This window comes from Wasmannia auropunctata, unplaced genomic scaffold (assembly GCF_000956235.1).
Source record: "Wasmannia auropunctata unplaced genomic scaffold, wasmannia.A_1.0 LD336041.1, whole genome shotgun sequence".
In the NCBI taxonomy this organism is placed as follows: Eukaryota; Metazoa; Arthropoda; class Insecta; order Hymenoptera; family Formicidae; genus Wasmannia; species Wasmannia auropunctata.
The window spans coordinates 839972-861582 of NW_012026849.1; the positions used below are offsets into that span (position 1 = coordinate 839972).

The following is a 21611-nucleotide window of genomic DNA, read 5'->3' on the forward strand; positions in this document are numbered from 1 at the left end:
CGTGTGCTCTTCCGATCTACCAAGTTACATGTAACGTACTTGTTAGTTGTAAATTTGAATTTGTAATTTTAAAAGTATAATTTTGATATAGCACACATATGTTATATCATAGTTAGGTATATTGTTGAGTGGGGAATTACAACTAACAAGTACGTTAAATATGTAACTTGGTGTTTGCTAGGATATTTTGATTTTTTTTACAGAAAAAAACCTTTTAAAATCGAATTGTTATCCGAAGGGCACTCGGGTAATGGTTTCCGAACGCAGCCCCGGAGGAAGAAGTGGGAAAAAATGCGCATACGTCATTCGTGGTTCCAATTATCAACGGCTAAAACGTAGTACTATCTACATACGTATATTAATCTCTATAGAGAACGGGAAGCCGATTTATTAACTTTTAATAATTCAAGTGAATTTAACGTAATCAATGTTCCTTATTTTATTTTATCTGAGAAAGCTGTTAGTTAAGATAGATGTTCGGAAGTGAACGAGGAAATGGAAGGAGGGCGAGGTTGCAGAGAAAGAAACTGTTTTACGCACAGATTCGCGTGATCTGTTTCAACATGCTTTCGATGCGGAATAGCATGCTAACATTCTCAGTTTTATACCACTTTTTCGGTGCAAATATAGTTGTTTTATTCTGAAAATATAATTTTTCATTGGAAACCTAATTGTATAAGAGCTTCGAACTGCTAAGTAAACTTTTTTTTACAACGTTTAAATGTGTGAAAATAATTATTTTAATAAAATATTTCAACAATAGAATTTAAAGATGGAAAGAAAATTTTATTTAAAATTTTCCCGATAGGTATATATAGGTCGATTCTGGAGCGATCTCAACTTTTTCATAGATCATTACTATGGCACTTATGGCACACATATATCTCAAAATTATAAAATAAAAATTATAAAAGTCGAACGAAAATCACCTCGTTCTCTAAAGGTTAAAAAGAGATCACTCGATAATCGTGTATCACGAAGGTTTTTGCAGTTTCTGCGAATTCCTCAATAATAGCCATTTTCGATATATACTGCCGTGAAATGCTGAAAATCTTTATACGTAACGTGAACTATATAGATCTTCAGTATTAGCAATGTATATTGGAACACGGCCTAAATTGTACATAGTACATCCTACATGAGAGCAGCTGCACTAAATCTCACAAATATGGCAAATTCGTGCTTTATGTTTGTTATCGGTTTTTGTAGCAAAATTTCGCAACGTGTTCGTTAACGAGCTCGTATCTTTCATCGAAGAGTATAAGCGCATAACGATTCATATACATATAGCTACATTTAGTTACGTTTAAAATTAAAGAAACAGTTGCAAAAATATGATTCGAAAAAATGATTTTGTCAAACCATTTTTATTTCTTTGCAAACATTCTGCATCTGATCAAAGAATTTAAGATTTTGTATTATTAAATCAATCATCTTTTTTATAATGTTATTATTGTAATAAAGAAAGGAAAGTGCATTCAAGTAGCAATAACAGCAGATATTAAAAGATTTTTAAAGATTTCTTAATAGAGAAAATATCATATATTAGATAAAATACTGTGGCGATTGCATCACCACGCACTATTTCGTAGCTGCAATATATAATGAACGAAATTATTTCGCGTTGAGAAAATTCGTGAGAAATATATACTTATGTATCAACGGGTCCGCGGACCCGCTCAGTTGTTGGGCAATAGAAAAACGAAAATTAGAGAGATAAATGTATAGACGATCACACACGATACAGACAGGTCCAACGGCGAAAATAATGAGAGCAGAACTAAATATTTCGACTTAATATTTCATAAATTTTCATTTTATTGCATTGTATTATTAGAATCTTTTCTTGTCGAGCAAATTATTAATACATATATATAATGTAATACTGTACGCGTCAAACTATAGTACGAATAAAAGTTTTAAGTAATTATTGTAAGCACACGCAAGAAAAGAAAGAGAAACGCTAGGTTTAAAGTTTAAATGTATTTTCATAAATAATGGAAGGACAAAAATAAGTTCTCCGAAAGACAAGTCATGCGTCCGATCGCAAGATGAAATGCAACGATTCGGCTAGACACTGACGCGCACGGATGTATATTCGTGTAATCTTGTGAAACAAAATTTAAATCGTGACCGGACATAAAGCCTGCAATTAATTGTCTTCACCGTTAAACCATTTTAATTAAATGAAACGTTAAACTAAAATATTAAGGAAAAAGATAGAAACCGAAATTGAATTGAAACAATATAGCAGTAAAAACTGTAAATAATATATGTATTATTTTCTGAGCGTTGAATAATTTTTTTATACGAAACATGTTTCGTATAAAAAACTGAGGAACATAAACTGAGAATAATATTCTTTATTTAGGAGAAATGCTAAACGACTCGGACTGCTAGAGGAGTCATTGGTCAAGCAAGATTTAAATCTCGGACTTACTATGTCGCATATATTTGACTACAAATTTTGTGGAATATTCCGCTGAAATAGAATACCTGAAACATAACTTCTCGAAGTTAACTGGAGATAAGCAAATTGCGGTCGTCCCTTGGAAGGTAGAAATCTCCAGGTAATAACAATAAATAGAGCTTTAGAACGGGATAATGCGCAGCTTTGTATAACAGTCGACTCATGGTCGACCGATCCCAGATCCTCGACCCTTATCCCGCCCTCCATGAATGCCTTGGTTTTGTAAGAGGGATGATTGGAGAGATAAAGATATTATAGAGTAAATAAAATATTATATAGTACGTAATTGTAAGGAATCATTAAGAAGTGAATATAATCCGAAAACACAATGTCATTACATGTTAAAAAAGTTGTAAAATAACGTTCTTCAGAGTGGAGATTGAGTAAGGGGTTTACGACACCTTCCCATAAAAATTGCAATTGTAACAAAATCAAAAGAAATTATGGCTCTTCAGGAACTTGTAGAGCACCTAGGCATAGAATAGTACATCTTTTACTTACTTCGATCATTTATAATTATTGATCAACGCATATATTCGTGCGTATTAATTTTATATTTAATATTATCGCTTATAATACAAAGAATTTTAAGAATTTTAAACATATATCGTTTTACATGTCCTCGGTATCACTGTCCGAATCTTCCGCCATTGCTTGTCGTGCCTTCGTTTCGGCTTCACTTTTTAGATCAGCCGGCACACGCTCATGCCTGCCGTTAGTGTGCGCGCCAACCCAACTCATTTCCAATTCGAACTGTTTATCCTTGAGCTCATCGTGGACAAGGTAGATAATACGAGCAGCTTCCTTAACCAAATCTTTACACGTCATCTCTGATAATTTCAATTTTTCAATTTCCGTCTTTGCCGACTGTTTCGCTTTACCTAGAACAATATGGATAACAGAGTATGAATTTCTGTCTGCGCGTTCCAATTCTTCTTACTACAGACATGTGTCGCTTACCTACTGCACAGCCATAATAGCCATACGATACTCCTGATGGGTCGATCATAAACAACGCTGGACCGTCTGTCTCATAAGCACCGAGCAGGACGGAGCAACCGTATGGACGTACGGCAGAATACAAGGTATATGCGTGCATATACATGGAGACTCTTTCGTTCAAATACTTCAGTGGAATACCGACTCCGTACTGTGCCTTGTAGCTGGCAGCCTCCGATCTTGCGGTCTCCGCGATCTGTCTTGCGTCCGATATTATACCGGAGACTGCCATACCAACGTGCTGATCTATGTTGAATATTCGTTTATTAGCACCCGGCTCGTAGAGCTTCGACGTTACTATCTTTTCGATGGCAAATCCCACGCCATCCTTCCCTCGCAAGCCAATAACTGTCCTGCAGCAAAATGTAATCGCATACATAAATGAAGCGTAGACATCATACGTGCGTGTATCCTCATTTAAGTTTGTTCTACGTCATATATCGGTGTCGTAAGTCATAAGAATTGACCAATTACAGCGAATGTACGACTGTGATTGTTCAATTCTTACGACTCGCGGTTTACGACCCGACATACGACGCTATTATAGAACCAGCCTTCACGCAAGTTCCACTTAACGCTACAAATGCTTTGGAGCATTTGACTGATCAATCAGAAGGAAGAGTTTTATTAATTGATTAATCAAAGAATACTTCAAAGCATTTGTAGCATCAGATGGACCGTAGCCATAACTTATAGAGATATTCTATGTCACATTGATCGCCACTGTAACACTAATGTGCGCGAGTACCGCTTCGATCGATATTTACGTAATAGTGCACAAGGGACAAGACGAGCGGAACTCACCCTCCATTTTCCACGGCTTTCTGCGCGTATTCCACTTGAAATACACGTCCGTCCGGCGAAAATTGCGATGCGGACAGGTCGTACTGGAACGAAAATGAGGTTAGGATCTCGAATGTCAATCGTACAATGCCACATCTTGCAATCGTATATGGAGCAACGTGCGGCATACTCACCCCTGTGCCTATAGAGCTCATCTTTCAGAGAAATTCTGCAAGAAACGACGTTAGCAGCCGAAATACGAAAAATTGTTTATGCGTCTGACGCGACGTGACCAGGCGAAAATCAAACAAGTCAGCATCTACCAGTATCTGCGGCGGTCACCGCGACTGTCAGGATAGGTTAGGCAGCGCGCTCCCAGTGCCGCTCGGCGGCGCAAATTGCAAGCAAACGTGACGCTCGTGACGTATGTACGTGGCGCTCGGCGCAACAATGAAAGAGACGCACGCATCTGCTTTCACTAAAATTTATCAAAACTTTCAATGTATAGAAATACAAATCACTTTACTTGCGTAAATGGCGTGGTAAGTGAGATCCTTCGTCAAGTCCATTTTTGTTTTGGTCCATGATATATTAAGATTTGTGTATTCTTATTAGTCTTATTATACTCTTATTACATATATATTATCATATATTGATCAAGTCTATTTGCAATTTTTTTATCATCGCTATCTGTTTTTCAAAGACGAGGATCTAAAGCTACTGCTTTAGAATTATAACGCAACTCCGTTCATTAGCGCTATAAAAATGAAATCCTATTTTTTCTGTGTTTGCGTCAATTACAAATTGAGCCTACTTAGAAATTGATCCGCTCAGCTGTTGTTACCATAATCTCGGGTGCTCGCAACTCGCCGGCTCGCGTAAAGAAACAGTCCGACGCATCTTTTTTAGCGTCGAGCCACGACCGTGTCTCCTGATTCAATTTATCTAAATTGAAATTATTGAAGTTGTTCGAATTAAGAGAATATTTGAGTCTCAAAAATTGTGGTTCATACATTTTTGAGTATAAGTTAAAAGTCCGAATTAATACAGCGAGAGAGCGAAAGAGAGAGAAATAACATTTTTATTACAAACATGTGCATTATTATTATATATTATATAAATATACAGGGTGAAGCACTTAATTTGTACACCTCGAAAAACTTATAAATTATAATTAAGAAAAATTGTTACATACAAAAGTTGCATGACTTCGAAGCCGGGGATCATTATATTATAGTGTACACATTTTTTTTATAAATAGAAACGTTTAAAAAATTTTAAAGTTAACTTTATATTTTTAAATGGAATTATATGATTAATTATTTTACGTAATATAATTCCTCTAATTATTCTGCATATGTAAAAGTATTAAGACAAAGATATGGAAAAATCAGAAATTCACGAATTTAATTTACGAAAATAATTTATATTTATTTTAGCACATTTTGACGTGAGATATAAAATATTTCGTAAATTACTAATTTTTTGATAAACGTATTTAATATTTTTAAGCACAAAATAATAAAATAAATTAATTGTAAAAAAAAGACATGCAACTTTTGTATGTAACTTATTTTTTGTATAACTTATAAGTTACAATTTTTTTGAGGTGTAGGGTCCCTAAGTTAGTAGGGTTGGCAAGTAATGCGTTAATTGTAACGTCGTTACCGTTACAATTACTTTTTTTCAGTAACGAATGGGTAACGACGTTACATTTCCTTATTCCTTGCGAAATTCGAGAAAATTTTTGACAGTTTTTTAAAACTTATGATAAATTCTTTTATGACAATTAATATGTGTTTATATATAACAATACATCCGGCAAAGCGCAAAGCCATATATCATACATGTAATACGTATATGTTACGTATTGTTATAACAACAACGTATTGTTATGACAATTATATTTATGATGCTGATGCAGGGTATATTACTTATCAAAATTTTGTATCTGTATTATTGTATATACGTATATATAAGTATTATATGTAGTTATGTGATACATTAAACAATAAATTTATATTCTTATATGCAATTATTACAAGTCATTTTCAAGCTAATCATATTGAATTAAGTATATTCTCTACATTGTTAATTATGGAGAACATTTAAATGTAATCATGAAATTATTCAATTTCATTACTTTTATTAAAATATTTAATTCAGTGACGTTATAAAAATAAGAGATATACATTTATAGCACATAATAATAATTATAATAATTGTAAAATTAAAAGATTTTTTAACACGTTATTATTTAAGAAACAAAATATTTTTATATGTTTGATAATAACGATTAAAACGTAGATTATATAATTTTTTGGATTTCATACTTTCTATACAAACACGAGGTAATAAAAAAATATAATTTTTTTTATTAATAATGATATTAATATAATTAGATAATATTAATTAATTCATAACATCTATTTTTTTTCATTTGTTGCAAGTTATCCCGTTATCGAATAGTTACTTTAATTATAGTAATAAAATGAAATAATTTCTGCGAAAAATTAATAATTCTAAAAGATATACTGTACGTGTATGTTTATAAAATATTATCCTTTTGTGCTATTTTTATAGCTTAATGCTAAAAAAAATGAGAGAGAATTACAAAATATTTGATAAATCCAATATTATCGTTTTTCATTTTGCAAGAAATTATTTATGTTCTCTCTTTTGCAGCTGTACTCCGGCGGACATTGCTCGATGTTGCCGTACTCAATCGCCTTCCGGAATTCTGTGATCGTCTTCTCGTAGCTGGGCTCCGCAGGTAAGCTTCTACAAAAATGCATTTTACATGAGAATATATTGGCTATTTCATTTTCGCAGCAACGTTGTTTTAACTTTCTATGAATATCTCTTCTTCAAAATAACCTTTATTTTAAAATACATATCAAATCATAATTATTTGATCATTCAGAGGTATTACTCCGTCAATTTAATTTCGATGAAGGTAGAATTGTTCTCGTATTAATCACATTTGAGAATAAGAGGAACGAAAGAAAAGAAAGTTAACTCTGAATATAAATATAAATCTGAATAACCCAAATGCCATGCAACTTCTGATTTAAGAGGTGCTCCAGCGTTTCTTATGTTTCTCAATGATGATAGTAAGCATTGTGTTCAATTTATATTTTTTTGCAATTTTTCTTTAATATTTTTTATACGTACTGTGGCACCAACTTCATTGTTTGCAAGAGCATTTCTGCCGCGCCGAGATACTCTCTCGCAACGTGTGGCTCTTCGCAAGCTGCCCTATACAAACAAGTATCGCCGATCAGATATCCAAGCGCTAATGCAAGCTCACCCTCCGACACGATATCCTCTGAAATCAATAGAGACGATTATAAATTAAAAAAAAAGTTATTATTGATCTTTGTAATTTTTTATTTTTTTTACTGCGTATATTTACCGAGCTTCTAAAGCGCGGTGGGATGTTGTTATTTTGTGCAATGTAGTCATGTGTATGCAATGTACTGTTAATGCAATTATCATCATATAGACAAAAAGCGTATTTAAACGAATATTAACGGTTTTATTAATGGTTTTATTTTGAAATTACCATCATGTACTAATTCGCGTGCTTTGTAACCGTGCTGTCCTATATAGCTGACGCCGAACACAACTGCTTTAAGTACTAAAAGTAGCAGTAAATTCGAGAGATTTAAATTCAGCACCTGTAACATTGCAATTATCTTTTAGTTTAATTCTAAGTACAACATTTAGCGTTAAATGTTCTCGTGAGATACAGTTTTATTTTGAAGTAAATTACATGCAAATAAAATTTATCTTAGGTCATTCACGGAATACACAATTTTATCAATTATATTTCTGTACTTTAGTTTAACTTGTTTAACTAATTAATTATTTCAAACAGTATTGACACTATTATTGAAGAAACATTATTCTCCGTTTGTTATTCAGCATTCAATTGTTAAGAAAAATGAGCATAATTTCAGAATTTCTTATGGTATAATGATATACAATTTTTATTACCTGACTACCGGTAGTCGATCTTTGCACGAATTCCTTTGCGATCTCAGCCAACATGGACCCGGTATATTTTTGATCATTAGTTCTTTTGTAAGGTTCTCGAATGTCGACAGTATGAGCGCAAACGCTGTAGATTACCAATGCGACCAACACAAACACTTTTGCGTTAACTATCATCTTCCTCGACAATACGTTGTACTCAACAAGACGTTTTCAACAGAAGATCGTAAATCTCAACAATCGCTTAAATTGCGAATATCATTTTCGATTTATTGCGGAGAAGTGAATAGAATTTCTTCGTTCTCTTGCGATATCTGAGGTTTGTTATATCTTGTATTGATACCTCGAATCCTCGAGATATGTGCTTCGTCGTTGAAGTCGAAATAATAATACAAAATATTAACGATATATATTTTAAACTATACTTTTAACTCGAACGTTTAAAGTCGAAGTAACGTCGCGATCTGCGTGGCGGCGTACTTATATATTGGACGCGCGCATTGCTCTCGCGGCAAAGCGTGAAGTTGTTTTATCCGCGTCCATCTGCACTCGAAGTTAGTAACTGTCATCTTCTGATTTTCTCCATTGTGACGGTAGACCACGCAATCGTTAATGACACTCATTAGTCGCTCTCCAGCTCTCCGCTCCGAGGTACTCTCCGCGCGCACTTTCCTCGCAGGTTGACGGAAATAAGCGGTGAAAGCACACATCACTTTACGCAAACTTTTACCCGAATAAAACGTCCGACGGATGGAATTAAACGATGCACTCATGCGAATTCGTTCGAGCGATTGATTGTTACGATGGAATTCCTTTGTTGCATTTCAGAATGTTATTGACACCGTCAACCTCTCGGGCAATCGAACGCATTTGTCCCTCGGAGCGAAAGCTCGCGCCGTTCCGCGACAATGTATTTTACAGCGTTCTCTCGCGAAACGTCACTGTTATCGCGAAAATCGCTTGAATTATCACAGTAAAAACGTCGAAATATTTGTTAAAAATATTAAGAGAGAAAGTGAGAAGCGCCGCTCACAAGTTTTCATATATTTCTCCGCGAAATTCTTTTCGGTGATGTAAAACGGTGAGCAGGAGCGATGAAGCGATCAACCCCGAGGATCGTGCACGTCGAAACTGCGAATTATCGATCGAACATTCGCGACAGTAGAATTCGCGAGGTTTCGTATATCAGAGCACCGTTTCGTTATATTCTCGAAACGCCCCCACCATCTTATCCATCGTAGACAGAGTAGTTTGCGAACTTGGTAACGTGAAACTGTCGCGCGTAATCACAGGGTCTATAGACTCTTTCATCAAATATGCATCGGTGGTGGGCATTTTGCGCGAGCAATTCATTCGTGGTGGATCAAGTTGCTCAAATATGCACCCGGTCGAGACGGACAGTCGGGACGGAAAAACAAGCCGGCGAAAAAAATGAGGAAACTGTTTTCCCTCGAGTTTTCCGTTGCATACTTAATGTGAGACCCCGGCTCCTGCGAGAAGCCTCATTAATAGTCGCCGCTGTGCCCTGCTATTTTCGTTTCGTCACGTCGCGTCCCCTCATCCCTCGTCTTTTCCATATAATGCGCCTTCCTACATCTCTTATTCATCGCGATCGTCTCTGCGCACGTGCAGAAGTTGCAGAATTTGCATATTGCGCCTTGAGGAAATGCTTCCTTTTTTACGTGCAATGACACGCTTTAATGCGAGATAATATTGCTTTGATCGCTCGATAGATTTATGCCCTACCAGAATAGAATGAAAAGTCAAGTTAACTTTGCGAACCGCAAAGCACAAATATAATGCAATGATATATTTGTGTATAAGCAATAATATATGATTGAATAAGATAACATTAACACTTTAACATCCATAAACATATTTAAATTTTTTATCCATGATTCTTTGTAAGAATTTTACAAACAATTTATAATATTCTCTGTCATATATTTACGTATCTACTGCCTGTTTGTCTATTATTCTTGTTTTTGGAATGTTAGAGCTATTGCAATATATTATTGTTAACAAATGTTATTTATATATTGACTCTTGATTATTAGTAGCAAAAATAATATTTTAATAAAAAATTCGATATACCGACTTTAAAAATTTATATTTTTATCAAATCTTGTTTACAAATTTTTAATATTTTTTTATTTTTATGTATTATATAATGTAAAAGATTTTCTAAATTGCGTTATCATTATATTGATTATAATTAATAGTTTACTTAGCATTATTTTATTAGAGCATTTTACATATGTCTCGAAAATATACATCCTCTTTATCATAAATCATATAATTTCATTAAACAATTAACAGACTTGTCACTTATGAATCGTTTTTGTTTTCACTCAAAACTATTTATTGCGTAGAAACACGACATGTAAGCCACTGATCTCTTCAGAACCTAAAAATCGATATCGATCTTGCATGCTTCAAATTTAAATCGATATCAAAATTCAAATTAACACTTAACTTTGCGATCAATATATTGTATACTTTTTTATTATAAAAAAAGTATTAAGCGTGAAATACTATTTTTCACAATATCAGAATATAATAGTTCAAATTTCTTGTAATACAAATTAAAGATGCAGTGCGTTTATATTTAGAAAAAGAATACTATATAAATATAAAATTAAAATAATTGAATATATAATATATTGATGAAATATATAATATATTTCTAATATGTAAATCTAAAATTAAATTTATCGATCCAATCTATTGATTTAAAGAGGAAAAGAAGCAAATTGATTCGATTGAATCGATTTGATTGTGAAATTCTATAATTTCATACCTCGCCAAAGAGCTCCTGGTTGAAAGAACAGAATCGGCCGGCGCTGATGTATAATGGCAGTCGAGCTCGACATATGATGATCATTAGCGATCTCACTTCGCTCGCTGGCAAGTTGTACCAACTGCAGTCATATGCCGCATATGCTATTTTCGTGCTCTGGAATGTCAGATTCAAAGGATTCCAAGGGAAACATGAGTCATAAAATCGTGACTAACGGCAAAATGAGGATATGATGGCGCTAAATATGAAACCACAATCCTAAATATGAAGCCTTATCCATAAATCCAAAAATCCCGCTTATTAATTTTCTTTATGAGCAATGTTTTTTTTCTTTACACATTGGACGTTAGGATCCTTATTATTAAGATCTCTCTAATTTATTGGACAATGCATAGTGTTTAATTTTCTTTATACTATGTGCATAAACTGAAATGTGTTAAAATGATAAATAAAAAGGTTTTATGAGATCTTAAGACCACAAAGTATCACATTTATATATTTTTTGGGAATAATATTAGTGGATATCAACTAAACAATTATATAACTGATTAATTGATTTACACATCTTTGTAAATGAGTAATTTTTTGTATATTTGAAAAGAAATAATCAAGTAATTATCATATTAAAGAAAAAAATATTTGTTCACAATTTTCAGTAACAAGAAAAAAAACGTGGTTTCCGTCTCGCTTATTAACGCTCAAGGCGTCATGCGAATTGCTTTAACACGAAAGCGTGTACTGCAGTTAATGACTACATTATTCTGAAGTATAATTATCATCGTAACAAAGCAAATAAGATCGCTTTCTAGAATAGTGCTCAGCACTAGAGAATATTCTAATATTTAATTTTGGCCGATTGATCTAATATATTTTAGTGATTGATCGAGATATAACAATATTATTGATCGATATAAAATAGATCTTATATTTGTCTGAAAATTTAATAATCTTATTGTTTTTAAAAATGTGGTTAAGAAATATACAGTTTTGGAAATATGATATTGATATATCAAAATATCAAAGGATTTACATCAATAAATTAATCAATAAGTTACCAGTGTTCATATTTATCTAAAAGTTGAATTTTGTTAGAAATCCAAATTATTGTTATAATCCAAAAAGTCGAAACGTAATTTCGATAATGTATCGATATATCGGGAAATATATATCGAAATTTATGTCAAAAAATTAATTAATAAATTATATCAATGTGTTCATATTTTTATCTGAAAATTGAGTTTTGTTCTTAGAAATTATATGATCTAAAATATATGTAGTAGCGGCAATATATCTATACATCAAAATATATATCGGGATTTACGTCAATAAATTAATCAATAAATTACCAGTGCAGTTCATATTTGTTTAAAAGGAGGTTTATGCATTTTAGACAATTCGGAAACATTGGGTTCATCTTTTTTCTTACTCAATTTCACTTGCTGAATCCAAAAATTATAGTTAAAGTTGTCATAGTATCCGGGAAATATATTTTTTTTACATTTTAAACAGAAATAAGCTACGGTTGATTTTATTACTTGTTGAACTATGTCTGCAAATTTCTTTTTGTTTTAATAAAAATATGTTTCAATGTTACCTAAACTCTTTTTTTTTTTCCTCAGGACGTGAGAATCTGTAAATCACCTAAGTTATGTATATATTTTAACTTTTGTATCGAAATATATCGAAAAATAACAAGATGCGTACATTGTTTCAGATAAAAGTTATACGGTCTGAAGGGAGAAAAATAATGGTAAAAATAATTTTCAAAAAAAGTCAATTTTTCAAGGTCATATAAAGAGTACCATCATTTTTTTATATGGAATTAAGCCCCATCTACATAAGTCGCAAACGCACAACGCAAACGCAAACGCGGAAAAAAAGAAAGAAACGTCAAGAAACAGAAAAGAAAGAGAGAAACGTCCGCGTTTGCGTTTGCGTTTGCGTTTTGCGTTTGCAACTTATGTAGATGGGCCTTTATATAATTTTTTTACATAGTATGATTCTTTTTATTATTCTGCATATAAAAGTATTAAAACTGTCGAAAATAAATAAATTTACGAGACATTTTATATTTTATTATGCCATATATATTTCAACATAAAATATAAAATATCTTTATATGATCTTGAAAAATTGATTTTTTTCGAAAATTATTTTATCATTCGTTTATTGTAGATTTAGATTGTATAACTTTTACTTGAAACATTTTTCCGCATTTTTTATACTTTTCGAGATATTTCGATGCAAAGGTTAAAATGTATACTAACTTAAGGTAATTTACAGATTTTCAAGCCCTGATGAGAAAAAATGATGTCTTAGATAACATCAAAACATACATTTTTGACGAAGTATGATTTCTTTAATTATTCTGCATATAAAAGTATTGAAGTAAAGCTAACGAAAATTTAATAGTTTATGAGATATTTTACACTTTGTCATGCCACATTTTGACATAAAGTATGGAAACCTTATAAACTATTAATTTTTTTATAATTTATAATTTTTATAAAACAAAGAGAAATTTGCAAACATGGTTCAACAAATTAATAAAATCAACTATTGCTTTTTTCTGTTTAAAATGTGAAAAAAAAATATTTCCCCGATACTAGAACAACTTTAACTATGATTTTCGGATTCAGCAAGTGAAATTGAATAAGAAAAAAGGTGAACCCAACGTTTCCCGCGCGTTTCCTAAATCGCCTGAAATGCATGAACTCCTTTAATCTTGTTCTTGGATATATAATTCAAGGATATATATAATTTTGGCAATATTATATATTGATATATTGAAATATCAGAAGATTTAAATCAATAAATTAATCAATAAATTACCAGTGTTTATATTTGTATTGATATATTAAAATATCAGAAGATTTAAATCAATAAATTAATCAATAAATTACCAGTGTTTATATTTGCATAAAAATTTAATTTTGTTCTTAGAAATATGATCCAAAATATACGTAGTTTCGGCAGCATATCGATATATCAAAACATATATTGAGATTTACGCGTGCTAATAAATTAATCAATAAATTAATCAATAGGTTATCTCAATGTTTGTCTGAAAATTTAATCAACTAGTTCTTGGAAATATGATTCAAGATATACATAGTTTTAGCGATGTGATATCAAAATATCGGGATTTATACATCAATATATCAATCAATAAATTACCAATGTTTGTATTACCTCGACAAATAGTTTCTCGCCGATGTAACAGTACAGGTACAATTGCAGCAATATGTAAGTCACGTAGATCAACAAGAAACAGAATTTTAAGAAGAATACTTCGTCTATTACTATTTCGTCCATTATTGACTATAAAAGGAGGAATCATAACAGCAGATCGGTTTATCTTCTTCTTTTTTTTTTATTTCAACGGGATTTCATCCCTCCTTTCTTTGTGGCTCACCATGAATGTCTGCAAACACTGGAAACAAAGTTGCAACGAGCATCCGAGCATCTGTATCAGAAGCATCATGTTGAAACAATCTTCGATCGTTTCTGCAAATCTTATGAAAAATGCCATTGTCAAGATAAGCGTGTTTTGCAGATAAAATTCTATCTGTACATCACGTTTGTGTTTTCAATTTATACATTTAAAGGAATTCGTGCATTTTAGGCGATTTGAGTGCGAGAAGCGCACACAGAAATTGTTGGATTCATCTTTTTTTACTCAATTTTACTTGCTGAATCCGAAAATTATAGTTAAAATAGCTTGGTATTAAGGAAATATAATTTTGGGATATATTTTAATAGAAGAAATGGTTGATTTTATCATTTTATCGAGCAATTTCTATAAATTTCTCTTTGTTTTTATAAGAATATTTTCCGATGTTATCTAAGCCCTTATTTCTCATCAGGACTTAAGAATCCGCAAAGAAAACACTTAGTTGCCTTTAAAAAAATATGCGGTATATTACAAATTGCATATATTTATTTAAAAACAACTGAATATTTTTTTATTTAAGGTACAATTATAAAAAAATTAATAGTTTATAAGGTATTTCATACTTTATGTCGAAATGTGGCATGACAAAGTATAAAATATCTCATAAACTATTAAATTTTTGTTAGCTTTATTTCAATATTTTTATATGCAGAATAATTAAAGAAATCATACTTCGTTAAAAAATTACATAATTTCATATAATTTCATATGGCGACACTTTTTATATGACATTAAAAAATTCATTTTTTTTAAGTTATTTTTAGTATTTTTACCATTATTTATTCCATTCAGACCGTACAACTTATATCCAAAACATTTTTCGGCATTTTTTATTAATACTTTTTGAAATATTTTAATGCAAATGTTAAATTGAATACATAACTTTTAAGGTAACTTGTTTCAGGTTCTCAAACTCTGATGAGAAAGGATTAGGGCTTAAATAACATCGAAACATATTTTCGTACAAACAAAGAGAAATTCGCAGACATGGCTCGATAAAATGATAAAACCATTACTTTTTTTTAGCAAAATATATCCCAAAATTATATTTCCCGAATTAAGATTATTTTAACTATATGATTTTCGGACTCAGCAAGCAAAATTGAATAAAAAAAGAAAAATCCAACAATCCCTACATGCTTCCCAAATCGCCTAAACTGTATGAACTCCTTTATTACATATTTTCAATTTATACATTTACACATTTTATATTTTATTATACATTCACAATAATTTATATCATTGTAGCACTTTAAAATCTCTTGAAATAACTTAATATTATCGCGTGCTTGCTGAAACGGAATATAAAAAATGAGATAATTTTAACCGAAAATTTCGAGTAATCCCTTATCGCGCGACAATCCTTTATTTTGATCCTTCTGCGTTGCTTCTCACTTGGCCAATCTCACCTGCTGAGATATTCATGCTTCCTCACGATATTTCCCAACTTCATCTGGAATTCCGCTCTTGTGTGGACGCACAGATTTGTCAGTTCGCGGCGTAGGTTCGACAGCTGACCACATATATGAAGTACTAAAGTGGCAATGAAAGTATCTATTGCTGCGTATGTAACTGCCGAATACATAGCGCCCACGAATTGACCGAAAAGAGTCAATTCGTAAGAGGGGCTGCTGGTCGCGTTGTAAGGAAAGTACGATTGATAGAACAGCTGGCGACCGTTTTGTCGAATTTCGAAGAGTCGAAACATCATGTAAATCATCACTATGCTTTGAGCAAACATAGTGCTTCTTATCGACAGCTTTCTTGTGATGTCCGCTATGCCCAACATCGTTCTACGGTCTTGTTCATCCGTGGTCACGTTCCAATCTCTCGTCATGTATGATACGAGTGTCTTCATGGCTTTTATAAAATGTTGAAGAGATTTAAAATACTAGAGGTTTAAAAAGAGCATTAAATCTAAAAATAAATTGTACTCTCTAAATTTTCTGGAGTGAATTTTCACTCTTTTGGAGTGAAATTCACTCCAAAAGAGTGAAAATACTGCCACTCAAGTGGCCGAGTGGCAGTATTTTCAATCTTTTGAAGTGAGATTTACTCCAGAAAATTTAGAGAGTACTTCTAATAAATTGTGAGTATATTTTAAACTATCATAAACGTGCTTCGTATTTTTAATGAAAGCGTATCTCGTGCACCTCTATAGTTCTAAAATAATTTTATTGTTATAATAAGTAAGTATACGACTAATTCTACTAGCTCTAAAGCAATTTCAGTGTTATAATATATAAGTATGTATTATAACACTGATTTCGCTATATCTTGACATAACTTCTTTCCTTAAATAATTTTATTAGTCACGTTTTATATTATTATAAAATTTCTTTTATATTATTTGTCTTTTATATTATTATAAAATTTATAATAAAATTACTTTAGAACTAGAAATGTACAAAATATACTCTTATTACAAATACAAAGTATATTTATAATAATTTAAACGAATTATTACTCACAATTTATTAGAAGAAGTACATTTATTAAAAGAATGAGTACATTTTGTAAATATTTTAATGATTACATTCTAGTATATTTATTGGGAAATTACAGCTGTAAATTGTAAAAAAAACACTAATTGTTTTAAAAATTAAAAAAATTTATAAAAATACTCCATATTTTTGCGATCTTACTGTTTGTGATTTAAGGCATTGAACTATTATTATTAGCTTAATAGATCGATAAAAAAATGAGACTAATATTTTTGTCATGAAAATTGATATATTTACGTCCACCGTTAGACCAAAATATAATGGTCTTCAACATCGAGATCAACATTGTTATGTTTGCGGATAAGTTTTCTACCACCGCGTCAAAGTCGTCCAAAACGAACGGCAAATTGGCCAATATCGGTCCACAACAGAAGCAAAACATCATTAGAACGGGAACTATCACTAGATAACTCGAAGCTTGACTGAGACTTCTATCTTCTGGCCAAATTCCCATAAATGGCATTGTATAACGATTCCACCCGTACGCATACTCCAAATCTGCCTTTTTAGACAAAGTTGGCGAGAATAAATTTCTTTCCTCTTTCCGCAATTGTGTGATATTTTATAAAATGCTTTTTTTTATCACATTTTGATAACATTATTGTTAAAAAGAAAAAAGGTTGACGTATTAGAAATGAATTAACTCGCATATTAAATAAAGCAAAAAACTAGCGAATAAAAATGACAAGCAATAAGTAATAAATAATTTTTTAAGATAAACGTTATCCAATGACTAAATAAACTTAAAAGATTACAAAACTATGATATTTTTACTCATTTCACGAACTACTTAAGCATTAAATATTTTAAAAGTAGAGGTACTTATACTCAAAGAACTTAGACAAATCTAAACCGACCTCGATCGACATCTCATTGAGGTTTACACGACAACGACGTCAAAGTAACTGAAAGGACCCTATCTTTTTCAGCACACGCGAGTCTTAACGACGCATGCTCTTCGAGAATATTATATGTATGTACATACTATAGAAAGCAAGCTATGTATGGCAGTATATTATTGTTATTGATTAAAATTAAATTTTATTTATATATTAGCGACAATAAATTATTGATATAATTAAATCTTATTTACTATTAAATCAGAAAGCTTGAAACATTATTATTAATATATTTAAATATTTTTTATACACAATTCCTCTAATATACAAAAGTTTTCTTATTTTAAACACTACTGTAAGATAATGGTGTCAATAAAACAAGTAATAATGAACTTATTATTTTTGTATTACATTTAAATAAATAAATAAATAAATTTTAGAAAGTCAAATTATTTTATGAAAAGTATTCATATTTGTATTTGAAATTTTTTAACTATTTACATTTGTTTATATTTTTTGCGATCACTGAAAATAATAATATTAATTACAATTTTAAAAATAGTATATACATATGTATAGTACATTAGTATATTTAATATTGAGAACAAGCTATTCACTTGCAATGCGAATTAGGTTCCCTCTGTCGAAGAAGTTTGCAAGCAAATAGTGATGATGAACATACAAGGCTCTCATGGTCAGTGCTTCAACTATAATCAATTGATGTTAAAAATAATATTAAGTATATTTTTTGACATTATATATGTATAATATGTATTATGTCAACGCACAAATAAGGGATGTAAATGACGACATTTTGTATGTTATAAACATTGCTACAAAAATTTATTTTCTTTTTCTTTTAAAAAAATATTCATTTGTGAAAAAAGGAATAAATAACTTAAATGAATATACTAAAAATTTTGTACATTTTTAGTATACAATTTAAAATTAACAATATTCAATGTTAATATCTGTTAACACAGATGCATATTAATAAAATTTATATATTTTGAAAATATAAATTTTACATGACAACGACAACGATATACATAATAAGATGATTCATTAGATCTGTAAATTATACATTCTTGTTCCTCATTTAGTTGCTTATTTGATTGCCAATATACAAATATAAATATGTATAATTGATAAACATTGTATAATTGACAAATATTTTTAAGATCTGAAAAAGAAAAATTAACATCTATGGGGTTAATCAAACTGTACATACTGTATGTACATACTGTAATTTAATAGGATTCTTCTTGTATATCCTATGAGAAGATTGATTAGATGTAAACGACTTTCTAAATTTTCGAGATTTCTTTCCGAGATTTAGAACGAGATTTAACTTATTCTCAATATTTAGAACAAGCTAAAGACTACTAACGTTAGAATACGATTATGTAACTTTTTCCCTAGAACGGAAATGTGAAAGATAAAACATTTTTATCTTTCATATTTTCGTACTTTTAAGAACACAATCATAACTTATGCTGAAATAATATTAAATATTAAATTGATGTTTCAATTCGATAATGATACAATAAGTATTTTAAAATACTATAAAGAACTTATTGCGAAAAATATTACTTCAGTCAGGGACCATTAACCTGAAACCTCTCGATCCTATCCAGGGTACTGTCTTACCTGTTCGATCACTGAGGCTAATATGGTAATATTTATCCAATAACCAATATTAATAAGGAGAAGTATAGTTTATTAAAAATGAAATTTTTAAAATAAAAATTAATAATTATTAAGTACCAACATCTAGTCTCAGCCGTATGTTGCGCTTTTTTTATTTGTATAAAAAATTTTTCTATTAAATTCAATGATAAAAATTTTCATTTTTTACATATCCACTGTAGGAAAAAGTTACATGTCGATCAGCAGGATATAGGTATGAAAGAACCAACAAATATCAAATAGTTCATTCGTGTTTGATTTTTTTTAATCACAAACATTGCTTCCTCACTTTTGTCATTCAATATTGGAAGCGTCAAAACATTCAATATGATTTTTAAAATACGCTTTTGGCCGTTTATTCTGTTTTTTAAGAGAAATTTTATAAACGCGTGAAATTAATTAAAATGTTAAACAACGTACTACAGTTGGATAATGAATAATAAGATTTACTTATTGATTAGCGGCAAAATTAGGTTTCTGATGTTATCTCACAATTTGTTTCAGTCTTTTTTTAAATCTAAAAAGAAAGCAGTATAATAAAATTGATGATTTTTATCCTTTAACTCTTTCAAGCATACATTTTTTCTTATCTACGATTGACTCGAAAATTGGTACTCGAGAGTTTTCGAGGTTGCTGATTACGAATCTGAGGTCAAAATTTAGAAATTTAAAATGGCGGATTTAATATGGCGAATCCGAATTCGAAAAACAATGCAAATTTTATAAAAATGTATATCTGGGGATTCTCGGAGTTGCTGATTACAAATCCGTAATCAGATTTCTGAAATTCAAGATGGCGGATACAATATAGCTGACCCGAATTCGAAAAACGATGCAAATTTTATGAAAATGTATATCTGAAAGTTCTCGGAGCCGCTGATTACGAATCGGTAATCAAATTTCCGAAATTCAAGATGGCGGATCCGACTTCGAAAAACAATGCAAATTTTATAAAAATGTATATCTGGGGGTTCTCGGGGTCGCTGATTACGAATCTGTAATCAGATTCCCGAAATTCAAGATTCAATATGTCGATTATAATCGAAAAAACAGTGCTGATCGAGTATAAAATCGCTGAATCCCCAGATATACGTTTTCATAAAATTTGCATTATTTTTTAAATTCGAGTCCGCCATATTGGATTCGCCATTTTGAATTTTAGAAATCTGGTCAAGGATTCGTAATCAGCGACTCCGAGATCTCCCAGATGTACATTTTTATAAAATTTGCATCGTTTTTCGAATTTGGGTTTGCCATATTGGATCCGTCATTTTGAATTTTAGAAATCTGGCCACGGATTCGTAATCAGCGACCCCAAAGACCTTTGAAGGAAGATCTTTGCGCGGAAACCCTGAAAACTTTTCGAGATAATAAATTTTCTCCAGAAAAATTGCTATTTTTCAACGTTTGTTTATTTGTATAAACAAAATCACTCATGAGTTCGAATTATTTCACATCGATTCTTATTCTTGAATGTATAACTAATACTGAAACACAAAAATTAGTTTGAAAATTGAGTGAAAACTAATATAATAAACCCTAATTATTAAGAAAATGGACGTTATGAAAAAGGTGGCATTTCACAATGCCACCGTGCTTGAAAGGGTTAAATGAAGGCAAATAAATTCTTCGACTAATAGTCGAATAATAGTTTGACATGCTGCATAAAAATGTGTATTTTTCGAGAGTGATGTTACAGGCAATGTATATAAACCTGTATATTTCATATTAAAAAATTGATATTGTAGTGATGAAATTAACTTGTTCCATCCCATCAGTATCATTTTCTCTAATCTTTTATTGTTAGTAATGCAGATAAATATCCCATTGATGTTTTCAGAGCCTAAACAGAGTATAAAATACAATTAAAGTACAATTTTATTAGGTAATCATGGATACTACACATACATAATACATAAAAAAAAATATATATATATGTATATATATATATATATATATATATATACAAGTACAGGGTTGGGCAGAAAAACCTGACACATTTTAATAACCACTTGCGCGGCCGCTATTAATCGGAAGAGGTTGAAACTCCGGGAGAATAAACTAGACACTTGAAGGT

General features: G+C 31.0%; 4 protein-coding genes across 4 annotated transcripts in view; all 4 read right to left on the reverse strand.

Annotated features, from left to right (window-relative positions):
* Positions 1-2756: 2756 nt before the first annotated feature.
* LOC105451909 (proteasome subunit alpha type-3) lies at positions 2757-4619 on the reverse strand. The gene is made up of 4 exons (XM_011692640.1): positions 4447-4619; positions 4274-4356; positions 3431-3822; positions 2757-3351 (listed from the first exon to the last, which is right to left on the reverse strand). The coding sequence occupies exons 1-4, from the start codon at positions 4465-4467 to the stop codon at positions 3083-3085; spliced, it is 765 nt and encodes a 254-aa protein (XP_011690942.1). The 5' UTR covers positions 4468-4619; the 3' UTR covers positions 2757-3082.
* A 1888-nt stretch (positions 4620-6507) lies between these two features.
* Positions 6508-9407, reverse strand: LOC105451910. The gene is made up of 4 exons (XM_011692641.1): positions 8252-9407; positions 7818-7932; positions 7427-7580; positions 6508-7033 (listed from the first exon to the last, which is right to left on the reverse strand). The coding sequence occupies exons 1-4, from the start codon at positions 8423-8425 to the stop codon at positions 6889-6891; spliced, it is 588 nt and encodes a 195-aa protein (XP_011690943.1). The 5' UTR covers positions 8426-9407; the 3' UTR covers positions 6508-6888.
* A 1635-nt stretch (positions 9408-11042) lies between these two features.
* On the reverse strand, positions 11043-17556 carry LOC105451921 (odorant receptor 13a-like). The gene is made up of 5 exons (XM_011692650.1): positions 17244-17556; positions 15912-16362; positions 14464-14563; positions 14241-14369; positions 11043-11204 (listed from the first exon to the last, which is right to left on the reverse strand). The coding sequence occupies exons 1-5, from the start codon at positions 17467-17469 to the stop codon at positions 11043-11045; spliced, it is 1068 nt and encodes a 355-aa protein (XP_011690952.1). The 5' UTR covers positions 17470-17556.
* A 3698-nt stretch (positions 17557-21254) lies between these two features.
* The window catches only part of LOC105451911 (odorant receptor 22c-like), a 4584-nt gene continuing 4227 nt past the window's right edge, over positions 21255-21611 (reverse strand). The window contains exon 6 of the mRNA XM_011692642.1: positions 21255-21377. Within this exon, the coding sequence (XP_011690944.1) occupies positions 21324-21377 (54 nt within the window). The 3' untranslated portion in view covers positions 21255-21323. The remainder of the gene's footprint in view (positions 21378-21611) is intronic.

Coding starts and splice junctions, on each gene's coding strand:
- LOC105451909 (XM_011692640.1), bottom strand. CDS start 4,467: ATGAGCTCTATAGGCACAGGG. Junction 4,357..4,446: donor TGAGCTCTATAGGCACAGGG/GTGAGTATGCCG, acceptor TTTTCGTTCCAG/TACGACCTGTCCGCATCGCA. Junction 3,823..4,273: donor AAAGCCGTGGAAAATGGAGG/GTGAGTTCCGCT, acceptor ATTTTGCTGCAG/GACAGTTATTGGCTTGCGAG.
- LOC105451910 (XM_011692641.1), bottom strand. CDS start 8,425: ATGATAGTTAACGCAAAAGTGTTTGTGTTGGTCGCATTGGTAATCTAC. Junction 7,933..8,251: donor GATCGACTACCGGTAGTCAG/GTAATAAAAATT, acceptor GCAATGTTACAG/GTGCTGAATTTAAATCTCTC. Junction 7,034..7,426: donor ACAATGAAGTTGGTGCCACA/GTACGTATAAAA, acceptor GCATTTTTGTAG/AAGCTTACCTGCGGAGCCCA.
- LOC105451921 (XM_011692650.1), bottom strand. CDS start 17,469: ATGCCATTTATGGGAATTTGGCCAGAAGATAGAAGTCTCAGTCAAGCT. Junction 16,363..17,243: donor ATTTTGGTCTAACGGTGGAC/GTAAATATATCA, acceptor ATTTTATAAAAG/CCATGAAGACACTCGTATCA. Junction 14,564..15,911: donor AAGCATGAATATCTCAGCAG/GTGAGATTGGCC, acceptor ATTTTTCATAAG/ATTTGCAGAAACGATCGAAG.